This window comes from Schistocerca nitens, chromosome 1 (assembly GCF_023898315.1).
Source record: "Schistocerca nitens isolate TAMUIC-IGC-003100 chromosome 1, iqSchNite1.1, whole genome shotgun sequence".
NCBI lineage: Eukaryota > Metazoa > Arthropoda > Insecta > Orthoptera > Acrididae > Schistocerca > Schistocerca nitens.
Window position 1 is genome coordinate 265960765 of NC_064614.1, and position 13387 is coordinate 265974151.

Sequence of the window (13387 nt, forward strand, 5' to 3'; positions counted from 1 at the left end):
TGAATTTATGTATTCTTCACCTGACAAAATGGGCCAGAATAATGAAAATCTAAGCTACTATAGTTTACCGTATCTATAACATTATTGTTGATTACAGCATAGTATATTCTAGTGGGGCAAATGTTCATTACTACAAGGGTAACTCCAAAAGAAATGCACACTATTTTTGTAAAAATACAGTTTTCATTCTGCATGTGTGAAAGTTTTACACTGTGTATATACATCCTTCCCACTTGTTTTCAAACTTAGTTCAACCTGTTCCCATGAATGGCGCCATCAGAGCATGTCTTCAAGATGGCTGCTACACTTGACGTTTGTCAGAAGCAACGTGCTGTCATAGAATTCCTGTGCTGTGAAAATGAGACAGTGGGAAACATCCACAAGAGGTTGAAAAAGGTGTATGTCAATCGCAGTACAGTTAGTCGGTGGGCAAGCAGGTTATGTGATGAAAGCGGGCACGGCAATATTGAGGATTGTCCTCACAGTGGCAGGCCTTGTACTGCACACACGCCAGACAATGTGCAGAGAGTTAAAGAATTGGTGACTGCTGACAGATGCATCACAGTGAACGAATTGTCACGCTATGTTGGGATAGGGCAAGGTAATGTTTGCAGAATACTGAATGTGTTGGCGTTAAAAAAGGTTTGTGCCAGGTGGGCTCCCAGGATGTTGACAGTGGCTCACAAAGAAACAAGGAAAATGGTATGCAGCAAACTTTTGGAACAGTACGAGAATGGTGGAGATGAATTTCTTGGAATAATTGTGACAGGTGATGAAACATGGCACCATCATTTTTCACCAGGAGATGAAGAGGCAATCAGTGGAGTGGCATCATGCAAATTCACCTAAGATAAAAAAAATTCAAAACCACACCTTCTGCTGGAAAAGTTATGGCTATGGTGTTTTTCGATTCCGAAAGACTCTTGCTTGTGGACATCATGCCAAGTGGAACCACCATAACTTCTGATGCATATGCAATGACACTGAAGAAACTTCAAGCTCAACTGAGTCGTGTTTGACCACATCGGCAAAAGCAGGATGTTTTGCTGTTGCACGACAATGCACGGCCACATGTCAGTCAAAAAACCATGGAAGCGATCACAAAACTTGGATGGACAACACTGAAACACCCGCCTTACAGTCCTGACCTGGCTCCATGTGACTATCATCTCTTTGGGAAACTGAAAGACTCTCTTTGTGGAACAAGGTTTGAAGACGATGACCTCCTTGTGCACACTGTAAAACAGTGGCTCCAACAGGTTGGTCCAGAATTTTACCGTGTGGGTATACAGGTGCTGGTTACAAGATGGCGTAAGGCAGTTGAGAGGGATGGAAATTATGTGAAGAAATGAAAATATTGTTCCTAAAGGATGTATCTACACACTGTAAAACTAGAATAAAAGATGGATTTTTAAAAAAAATAGTGTGCATTTCTTTTGGATGACCCTCATATATTTTAAAAACTGTATGAGCTTAATGCATCACTGAGTTTCAAGTTTATTACTCTTATTGAATTTGCTTCTGTGTTAAAGTTACCAAATGTAGCAGGGTCATTAGCACCACTTCGACTAACTAAACTACTAAGACTATTCATAAATCTCATTACATAAGCATTTGGTGGGTGATAAACCCCAATCATTTGAGATCATGACTATGGAGCACACCTGCCATTTCGATTAATCCTTGTAAACCATAGTGCTCTAAAAAGCAAATTTTTCAAACTGCTGTATCCTTACTAATATAAATTTCCATAATATGCCCTTTATGGCATTGGCTGCAATAACTGTTTGTTGGCAAATCATCTTCTAATCAATAATATATAACTTCACTGGATTTTAGTTAATTTCAGTTATTACTAATATACATGGTGAGTATTCCTCTACGAATATTTGTAATAAGACTAGTGTGGTTCAAATATATTATACTTTTAAGTGCATCATCTTTAAAAGTGTTATCCTTTCTTGGTGATTTACCATTTTTTCTTGAGTCACCCATATTTAAGATAATTTTTTTTACGATAATCAATTGTAATAGCTGGGATTTTAGGACCATTTTGCAATGATCGATAACATGTATTTTAGTGTAACCCTCTGTTTTCAGTTGTTGAGATATGACTCCATCTATGTACATCTTTAATATGACAATGGTTTAGTTTCCCTATCAAAATTTTATGAACTATTGAATCAAAGGGATTGTCAAGGTCACAGAAAATATCAACATTGTAATTTCGTTATTTGGTTCTACCAGAACAAAGTTCGTGAGGTCATATACTACTTGCTTTGTAGACAATCTTTTAATGGCATTAAATTGGACTGTTGTTAAAGGTTATTCTCAAAAATGTGGTTCAATATTCTGTAACTAGATACCATCTAAAATTTTTTGAGAACATGGAAAGTAGGATGACAGATCTATAATTATAGGTCACTAGCTTATCACCAATTTTATGTGTGGATGTGGCTGCTGCTTATTTTAGACTTTCAGGAAATACATCTTAACTTACATGAAGTCTTCATGGGTTGTCAGCCGAGTAGTGTCATCGTCTCGTAGCAATGTTTAGATGGAATGCGTCTCCATCATCTTCTGGCAAAGTGTCGGGATATCGTCGGTCACGGGCTTATATCTCTGCTGGACCGCTCCCCGCTTCCCGCGGCCAGCCAATCACGCGTCCGATGTGCCTGGATTGGCCGGTGGTGGGGGGGGGGACGTGTGCATGGGGTTCAAGTCCCGGCGTCCGTCTCTGTCTGCTCCGTTCATGGCCCTTGGTGGGACGGAATGTTCTTCTCTAATTTTCCTGATTGCAGGCTCCCAGGCTGTGCTGAGATGGTAGCCACTGTCGTGGTTGATTAGGTTGTCGTGTAACCGTATTTCTATGGACTCTTTGATTACTGAGTCCCAAAATCCGTTTGTACTGCATATTTTCTTTGTGTCCTCGAAATCGAAGGTGTGCTTCTCGTCAATACTATGTTACGCCACAGCAGATTTATTGGTCTGACCCAAGCGTACATACTTAATGTGTTCACTGCAGCGCTGTGAGATGCAACGCTGCGTCTGTCCTATATATTGCATCCCACATTCGCATCCGATCTTGTACACACCTGGTGCCGTCAGACCTAGTAGATCCTTGGTTGAACTGAGAAGGTCAGACGCAGACGCTACTCGGCTGACAACCTGTGAAGACTTCATATATGAAATTCGTCGAGAAAGCCTGCACTCGCATATAACATCTTAACTTCTCTAACTGATCTGCTTTCGGTGATTCATTGCTAGCAGGAAGCTCTAGGCAGCAGCATAATGTGCAGAACAAAATGGTTTGTTACATAACACAGAAATAGAAAAACTTACAATTAATGCATTGGATGCACAGACACTGTGGAATCCCAGATAAAATGCACGAAACTGCTCATATATTGCTGCATTCAGTATCCAGTCCATATACAGATTAACGTATTCTTGTCTGTTTTCATTTGTTACAGGAATATTTTCACCATCATCCTTGAGTTTGTACGTCTTTACTTCCCCATACTCTTCCAGTGAAACCTGTGGCCACAAAACATTACCTTACAATTAAGTTTCCCAGATAACAGTAACAATTTCTTAAACAGCATAAACTGACAAAAAGTATTATTCAGGTTACCTGGAAACTCATGCACATATCTTCTTCGACATTGCCTTCATAAGCAAGTAGTTCTCGGAGTCCTCTAGCGACATCCTATACAAAAAGAATAAAATTATAGTGAAATATGTAATGCTACCTCATATATAATTGACTGAAATGCAATGTCACTACATAACAGAAATAATCTAAGGACATATCATTCACTAAACTTAAATTTAGGATGTGAACTACAGCGACAAGGCTATGCACATTATGTCAGAGACTGCAGCACAAACAGGTAGTTTTTCATATTACATCTATGAATGGCATAGGATGACAATCAAGTGTACTAGCAAACTTGCTGGAAATCAAATGCCACACATTATATGGTAGACTGTGAGGTGAAGATGTACACTATCCACCACCAATAAAGGAATGAAGTTCATGACATTGAAAGTATTTGGAGCAAAGCAAAATAATGTAGACTTTACACTGAGGTGACAAAAGTCATAGGGACATGCATACATACAGATGGTGGTAGTATCATGTACACAAGGTAAAAAGGGCAATGCATTGACAGAACTGTAATTTGCACTCAGGTGTTTCATGTGAAAAGGTTTCCGATGTGATTATGGCCACACATTGGGAATTAACAGACTTCGAACGCAGAGTGGTAGCTGGAGCGAGATGCTTTGGACATTCCATTTTGGAAAGCATTAGGGAATTCAATATTCCAATATCCACAGTGTCAAGTGTGTGCGAAGAATATCAAATTTTATGCGTTACCTCTCGCCACAGTCAACACAGTGGCAAACGGCCTTCACTTAATGATTGAGAGCACCAGTGCTTGCATAAAGTTGTCAGTGCTAACAGACAAGCAACACTACACGAAATAACTGCAGAGATCAATGTGGGACACACGATGAATGTAACCGTTAGGACAGTACAGCAAAAGTTGCATTAATGGGCTATGGCAGCATATGACTGATGCAAGTGCTTTTGCTAAAAGCAAGACATTACCTGCAGCCCCTCTCCTGGACTTGCAACCATATTGGTTGGACCTTAGATTAGTGGAAAATTGTGGTCTGGTCAGATTAGTCGTGATTACAGTTGGTAAGAGCTGATGGTAGGGTTCAAGAGTGGCGCAGACCCTACGAAGCCATGGACCCAGGTTGTTGACAAGGCACTGTGAAAGCTGGTGGTAACTCCATAATGATGTGGGCTGTGTTTACATGGAGTGGACAGGGTCCTCAGGTCTAATTGAACTGATCCTTGACTGGAAATGATTATGTTCGGTTGCTTAGAGACTAAACATTCTGGCCAAATTGAGCGAATGATTTGGCCTTCCAGATCGTTCGCCATTAATTCCATTAAACATTTATGGGACATGCCCTATTTACCCGATTGTAAGACGAGTTTTTTCCCAAATTCGTAATTCGAAAAATACAGGTTCGCTTACTTATTTTCGTTGAGGTTAACACTTGCAAATTGTTTAATTGAGTATGTAGAACTCAGGTGATATGCTTCTTAGGTGACCAGATGGAAAACATAACATGCTCTCGAACTTAGCTAACAAAGTATTGTAATTAAAAACCAGAGTGATGAAAATTCCTGACCTTAAGAAGGGTAATTTTTCTGCATGAGCTATGTGTGGAGTAAAAGCGTACTGCTGATTTCCCTTTTAGTTTAATATTGAAGCCAAATCAGTCGCCTGGTAATCTCCGAACTCCTTCCATATCTGATTCTGAGGAATACGGTGCATTTCAGTAGTGATACGTTGATAACGAGGCGATCAGCAACAGAATCCCAAGCCACTAAAAAAAAATCCACTTTTCCTCCCCCTCTTTTATGACGTGCTGTTCTGCATTTCGTCATCGTTCGGCAGTGACGTGTCACAAAGCTTCGTGTATTAGTTCCAGTACTTTTGCCAGTTTAAATGTCTTGTTATTTCTCGCAATAAATTCCTTAACTTGGCTCCAGATCAATTCCATTGGTTTCAGATTACAGTGGTTCGGTGGCAACTGTAAAAATGCAGCATTTGTACAGTGTGTTCGACGACGCCCATCACTCTGGCTCGTGTGAAACCACATCTATCCTACAAAACAATGGGCATATTCAAATAAAGAGTGTTTGACTATTCATTTTTCCCCAAAAAATTTAATTGTGTAATGTTTTCTTAACTTCAACAATCTTTTATAAAATATCGATAATTAAGAATGTACATTTGCAATGAAAATCAGAATTTTGAGTGCGATAAGTAATTAGAAACTGGAACATGTGCATTTTTCTTGAAAAAATGACGCGTAAGTATGCGTTAATTAACATATGTTCGATGAATTTCATATTTAAATGATTCAAATATTCAAACTGATAAAAAAATGATAGACTGCAACGAGTTTCAACCGCCGCCCACCATCACGCACGATTACGGCGATACCGTTTACGCAACACGAAATAAAAATACTCTCCCTCATACGACGGCGGATTAAATATAAACGGGATTTTATTTTTTATTTAAATTAATTTATTGAAAAACTCAAGGGACTTATAATTTATTTTTCCACATGGTCTCCTGCTTTGGAAATGCATGTGTCCTAGCGTATGGGCAGCTTTTTGATGCCCTCATACGGGAAGCGACTGCCACAGTCGACGATGCCATGCTGGGACAAGTATGGCAAGAATTCGATTTCAATATAATGTCTGCTGGGTCACTCATGGTTCGCATATTGAATGTTTGCAATAAATAATTCAAAGTGTTCCCGGACTTTATGTACACCCAGTATTACTGTTGCAGGGATCCTGTCCGGCTCTGAAGATTTTTCTGTTTCAGTCTTAAAATTATATGCCCAATTTCTTCTTGTGAGATGGGGTACACAAGTTTATTGTTCCTGCGTTATTCCCATAACATTTCCCGTAACCTACGCTGATCATCTGTCTCGCCTTCTTCTCCATCGTCATGTTTCCATTAGCAGGGCAGCTGACTCTTCCCAACTTTCTGTTACTGTTCCATCATTCCTTCTGAGAGTGGATAAGACTGTTTGGTGATCATATTTTCTAGCAGACTATTTTATATGGTACACCGTATGGATCGGTTTCTAACTTAGCTTCCACGAATTGCTTCCATCATTCCATTTTTGTTTTCCACAATTCTTCCTTCAAACGTTGTTTAAAATACCTGTATCCATGCAACCTTCGGACTCTTTATAGTCGGAATTGAACTGACTTTAAAATTGGACAAATAGTAAAAAATAGTATTCATTTCTGTACGAGACGGTAAGGGTCTAGGTAGTAGCCAGTGGCGTACTTATGTGCTTCGTGCTGCTTCGTTGTCGACACTGACCGTGACTTATGACGGGGACGAAAGAGTCTGTGTCATCTGCTGGTACTACGCAGCCGATGAGAGAGTGGTAGGCGGACAATATGTTTGGAAGCAAGAGATATTGTCACATTCTCAAGTCAGCATAGAAGCGAAATCCGATGTGTATTCGGATAAAAACGGCTGTGCTCCCACATCCCACGGTAGCCACAACCTCAGAAATCGCAACACATTCGGAAGAAACAGGAAAATATAATGTGACAACGAAGATAAAAATTTCGATGCTGTGCCAATAGGATGATGATAATGATGATGATTAAAAATAGTGACAGAACAGGCGACAGGATTAGTGAACGAAAACGAGGAAAAGAAAACGGCCCTTAAACTAATGTAAACCATTCTTTTACGTTTGTTTAATTTCTCCTTGTATTATCAAAGTGTAGACAATAAATGGTATAAATTTCGAATTGATATAATGATAACTTTTTATGCAGATATTTTGTCAGTAAAAGTGTTTATAATTTTGATTAGGCAGAATATGTTAAAACAAATTTTTCAGAAGCCTCCTGAAAATACTCTGGTGAATACGGTAACTGAGAGGTCAATTCGTGCACAAAATCCTGCACCTGGAACACATTCGCGATTACGGATGGCTTTAGAGGCAGCATGGCTCAATATTTCTGCAGGGGACCTCCAATGAGCTGTTGGGTCCATGCCACGTCGGGTTGTTGCATTACGCTGAGCACAAGGACGTCCGACACGATATTAGGAGGTATCCCATGACTTTTTTGTCATCACAAAGTAGAAGGAAATGACAAATGAAAAAATAATTCTATTTGGAATTGGCATGACAATTTTAACATTACAGCCCCAGTACATATTTTGAAGATACAGAACTAGCCAGCTGCCTGCTAACAAGGGAACCTCCCCATCACACCCCCCTCAGATTTAGTTATAAGTTGGCACAGTGGATAGGCCTTGAAAAACTGAACACAGATCAATCGAGAAAACAGGAAGAAGTTGTGTGGAACTATGAAAAAATAAACAAAATATACAAACTGAGTAGTTCATGCCCAAGATATGCAAGAACAACTAAAGAGCAAGCATAGGAGTGCCGTGGTCCTGTGGTTAGCGTGAGCAGCTGCGGAGGAAGAGGTCCTTGGTTCAAGCCTCCCCTTGGGTGAAGATTTTAACATTTTATTTTCAGTTTATGTGACAAAAGCTTATGTTTTCATCACTTTTTTGGGAGTGATTATCACATCCACAAGAAAACCTAAATCGGGCAAGGTAGAAGAATCTTTTTACCCATTCGCCAAGTGTACAAATTAGGTGGGTCGACAACACATTCCTGTCATGTGACGCACATGGCGTCACCAGTGTCGTATAGGATATATCAGACGTGTTTTCCCGTGGAGGAATCGGTTGACCTATGACCTTGCGATCAAATGTTTTCGGTTCCCATTGGAGAGGCACGTCCTTTCGTCTACTAATCACTGGGTTTTGCGGTGCGGTCGCAAAACACAGACACTAAACTTATTACAGTGAACAGAGACCTCAATGAACGAACGGACAGATCATAACTTTGCGAAAATAAAGTAAGTAAACTTTTCTCCCGAGGGTAGACTTGAACCAAGGACCTGTCATTCTGCAGCTGCTCACGCTAACCACGAGACCACGGGGCTCCTGAGCTCCCAGCGTCCTTGATGTTTTCCTATCTTGCGCATGGACTACTCAGTTTGTATATTTTGTTTATTTTTTCATAGTTCCACAGAACTTCTTCCTGTTTTCTCGATTGACCTGTGTTTAGTTTTTCAAGGCCTATCCACTGTGCCAACTTATAACTAAACCTGAGGGGGGTGCGATGGGGAGGTTCCCTTGTAAGAGTTACTGTACAGTGTATTATGACACTTACATAAAGAAAAATGGGTGAGAGGACTACAATGAATGAAAATAAGGGAAGTACAGGAAGATATTTCAAAATGATAGTGTGTTCACCTCGCAGTGTTACATAATCAATGAAATAAGTTTCAACTAGTACTAAAACATCATATTTAACTTTATTTATTTCATGCAAGCATATGAGACTTTAAAGAAACAGTTACATGAAGTGTGATCAACCATATGCTGACACTGCGTTTACAGAAATATCTTGCATATGATCTTTCCTGGAAATATAACAAAATGGTTCAAATGGCTCTGAGCACTATGGGACTTAACGTCTGAGGTCATCAGTCCCTTAGAACTTAGAACTACTTAAACCTAACTAACCTAAGGACATCACACACATCCATGACTACTAGTGAGCATAGTACTTATTGGAATATGTCAGTGAAGTGATTTTCCATAGAGTACGTAGACAGGACTTTTGGAGCCAAATGACCTTTCTGTGAACGGGTTTCTACATATTATTCCCGGCCACATCCTTGGGTTCATCTATTGGCTATTGTGGACACCAGAGTCAGTTTCCGGTATGGGGGAACTGGCCTTGTCCAGCCTGGAAAGAATGGCTCAAGTTTCCCTGAATCCTTCTACATGTATCGTAGTCGGGGCATACTGGGCTGGCTTAAGGCCTTGTGACTTTCCGTGATGCCACGTGTTATCCAGCAGTTTTTGGAAAGAAACTTTTCAAAATCCCTGGCAGAATTTACCACCTTGCAGAGTAGATTTATTAGTGTGAAAGGGAGTTCGCCAGTGTCAGTGCTTAACTCCTGGTCTGGTGGCTGGTTGGCTAAAGCGCCTCGATGTTAAAACAATTTTGTGGTTTTTGAGTTTGAGAAATTGAAATTCAGCCAGCAGACGTCGAGAGGGTATGAGATGAGTTATGGGCACTGTGGGACGGAGCTCATAGTTTAAGAATGTTCGGTGAGTGATCCTCAGTGCTCAAAGTTGTTGTGCCAGTTCACCTTGAAAAGATTCGCAAGTGTTTTCTGTTTTTCTACCAGTTTGTTAGTCAAGTGTTTCATTGAAGTTAGCATGCACACTGGGCATAGCTCAGCTTGAGCAGGCCACATAGCAGAATGTTGAACCATTTGCTAACTCGAGGTTGTGTATAATGAACAAAGTGGACTTGGCAATGTCTAAGAAAACAATAAATTCCATTTGTTTCCAAGGAAACCTGAAGTGTGCTTTTTTTCCTTTTTATTTGACATTAAATTGTTATCTTGTTTTATTTATGGGGAAGACTGTCACCGGGAGTTGCTAGAAACCAGATGGAGATGGAGAAGTGACTGACAGAGGTGTCCGTTTTCCAATCTAGTGGTCGGATCTGAGAGTTTTCTGAAAGTTGTTGGATTGCTACAGTGCATTTATTGGTGATATGTGAGTAGCGTAAATTTCAGCGATATCTCATGGGTCAAAGCAGGGCTGGTGACCTTCGATTCAAACTAATTTAACAGTGTAGCAATACTGAGGATTGATGCATGTATACCAACAAACATTTCTCAGTAAACCCATGTAGCTATGTATCGCATAATTTGTCTTTTGCAACACACGTCGCTTAGAATGTGTGGATTCTGACCATGATCTCGAAGGGGATTTTGTGTGATGCCACGAAAGCCACATGAAAATTAGCGTAGTTCTTGTAGATGCCAAAATTACGTGAGACATCCTGTATATCATTTCTGTAAGGATCATACAGATAAATAACACATCCCACAGAAGTGTATAAGCAGTTACATTTTCCCGAGCACTATTCGTGAATCTTACAGAAAAAAAAACCTTTTTCTTGTTCGTACATTTTTGCTAACGTTGGCACCAACACTGTACAATAGTTATGGGACACTGCTCACGCATTGGAGCCAACATTCAGTTGAATTCGTACGGAGCCAACTTAATCATGTCAGACGGACAGATCGCGGCTGGTATATTTGCGGTTTTGGACATGAATAATTATATTTTGTCACTGAGAAGTAAAAAACGAAAAAAATGTAAAAGAAGATGGTCGGAAATGACTGTTAACACATACATACAAATAAACCAGTCTCAGACGATCTATTGCGTGACATTTAGAGTAAGAAGACATGGATTAGAAAATTCAGTTTAGGATCGGTCTTGGTGTGGTTTAATACACCCTTTCTTATACAAAAGATACAGTAAATGCAGCCGGCCGGAGTGGCTATGCGGTTCTAGGCGCTACAGTCTGGAACCGAGCGACCGCTACGGTCGCAGGTTCGAATCCTGCCTCGGGCATGGATGTGTGTGATGTCCTTAGGTTAGTTAGGTTTAATTAGTTCTAAGTTCTAGGCGACTGATGACCTCAGAAGTTAAGTCGCATAGTGCTCAGAGCCATTTGAACCATTTTTTGAACAGTCAATGCAGAAAAATTCCAAAATTAGTAGGAGATGTGGGTAATCCATAAGCTTCAGAGAACAGAATCAAGAGAACAGTGTTCTAAGAAGTTGATATAAATATTATGTGGCATATGGTTAAATCTGAATTTGAATTAAACTTTGTGTTATGCGGATAAAATACGGAAACTCTGACTCTCATTTCAAATACAGAGGGATCCAAAAAAAAAAAAAAAAAATGTATCCACTGTTCAAAAGTCCATAACTTCCAAACTAATTGACGGAGTTGTCTCATCTTTGGTAGTGAAATAATTTGTAGTTCCGGCAATCGCCACACAAGCGTTGTATTGCGTTGTTTTGTTTTGTCAGATGACAGTCGCCAGATAGTCAGTGTTCTGTTCTTAGTTGCACCTAGTTACTCGAGTAAACATGGCTTGCGCAAGGCTTACATTCGATGAAAGGAGGACAGTTTTGAAGTGGTATTTTAAGTACGAAAACATTAATGACGTTCAACGGCAATGGCGAAATGAGTATCAAACAGAGTCACCGACACGTTTAACGATTCGTCGCAGCCGGCCGGGGTGGCCGAGCGGTTCTAGGCGCTACAGTCTGGAACCGCGCGACCGCTACGGTCGCAGGTTCGAATCCTGCCTCGGGCATGGATGTGTGTGATGTCCTTAGGTTAGTTAGGTTTAAGTAGTTCTAAGTTCTAGTGGACTGATGACCTTAGAAGTTAAGTCCCATAGTGCTCAGAGCCATTTGAACCATTTGATTCGTCGCATTAGACACAAATTTGAAGCCGAAGGCTGTGTTAAAGATGTACACAAACAACGATCTGGACAACATGTAACAGTAACAAATCCAGCTAACTCCCGTCGTGTGTTACAACAATTCACTCGCTCACCACAGAAGTCTGTGAGACAGTGTGCCCGTGAAACTGGAGTGAGTCGCTCAAAAGTTCGGCGAATTTTGAAGACAGCAAAATGGAAGTGCTACATCCCACGATTGCTACACGCAATGAACGTGGACGACTCAGATCGTAGAATGGAGTACTGCGAGTGGTTTACTAACATGGTGCGCAACGGTGAAGAGTTTGCAGAGATGATTGTGTGGTCTGACGAGGCACAGTTCAAACTCAATGGTACAGTAAATCGCCACAATTGCATCTACTGGGCCGCCGAAAATCCGAACGTCCACGTAGACAAAGGCGTGAATTTGCCAGGAGTAAATGTGTGGTGTGGGTTGTCTTACCGGGGCTTGATTGGGCCATTCTTTGACGGCACAGTTACCGGTGAGGTGTACCTTCAGAAGCTTCAGACATCCATTTTACCTGCCATCCGAGACTTGTATGGAGACGGAAGAGTTTACTTTCAACAAGATGGTGCCCCAGCCCACTACCAAAATCGTGTTAGGGCGTATCTCGATGAAAACCTACCAAGAAGATGGGTAGGCCGTAGAGGTGCTGTGGAGTATCCACCACGTTCCCCAGACCTAACTCCTCTGGACTTTTCCCTGTGGGGAACACTAAAGGACGTCGTTAATCGACAAAAGTCACGCACATTGGATGAACTTCGAGAATCCATCGTACATTCATGTGCAAATATCCAACTGAACACGTTGCAGTCAGTAGTTCGTGCTGCAGTTCGGCGGCATCGTTTGTGTGTGGATGTTAATGGTGACCATTTCGAACACCTACAGTGATATCTTTAAGTCGGAATTTAAGCTAAATTTTCGCCAAAAATGAGACAACTCCGTCAATTAGTTTGCAAGTTATGGACTTTTAAACAGTGGATTCATTTTTTTGAACCCCTCTGTTTATTACGCCGTAGCCCACCCAGCGAGTCGATTATAGGATGTAGTTGTTGGGTGACTGTAAGTTTATGAAATTAATACTTAAGACACTACGTAGCTAAACTAGCTTTTTCCTGAATGAGCTAATCATCTGTTCGTTACATCGTTACATAGATCCAAACTTTGCAAAACGACTACCGATGTACACAGTGCCCCGTTCCAGGCATTCTGCCGCCCCTTGCGAAAATTCCAAGCACCTCCCCCCCCCCCCCATCCCGGCCCCTTGCGTTTTCAGACTTAGAGAACCTTTTTCAGAGGAATCATTCATCCATGACGTCTTATTTTCACGCACCACACTTACCCATAGGTCTTTCTGACGTGAGGCACCAGGCAACAGAA

General features: G+C 40.9%; 1 protein-coding gene across 1 annotated transcript in view; it reads right to left on the minus strand.

Annotated features, from left to right (window-relative positions):
* The window catches only part of LOC126235368 (probable E3 ubiquitin-protein ligase HECTD2), a 313075-nt gene that overhangs the window by 15703 nt on the left and 283985 nt on the right, over positions 1-13387 (minus strand). Inside the window, exons 11-12 of the mRNA XM_049944094.1 lie at positions 3635-3709; positions 3343-3537 (exon numbers count right to left, since the gene is read on the minus strand). Of these exons, the coding sequence (XP_049800051.1) occupies positions 3343-3537; positions 3635-3709 (270 nt within the window). The remainder of the gene's footprint in view (positions 1-3342; positions 3538-3634; positions 3710-13387) is intronic.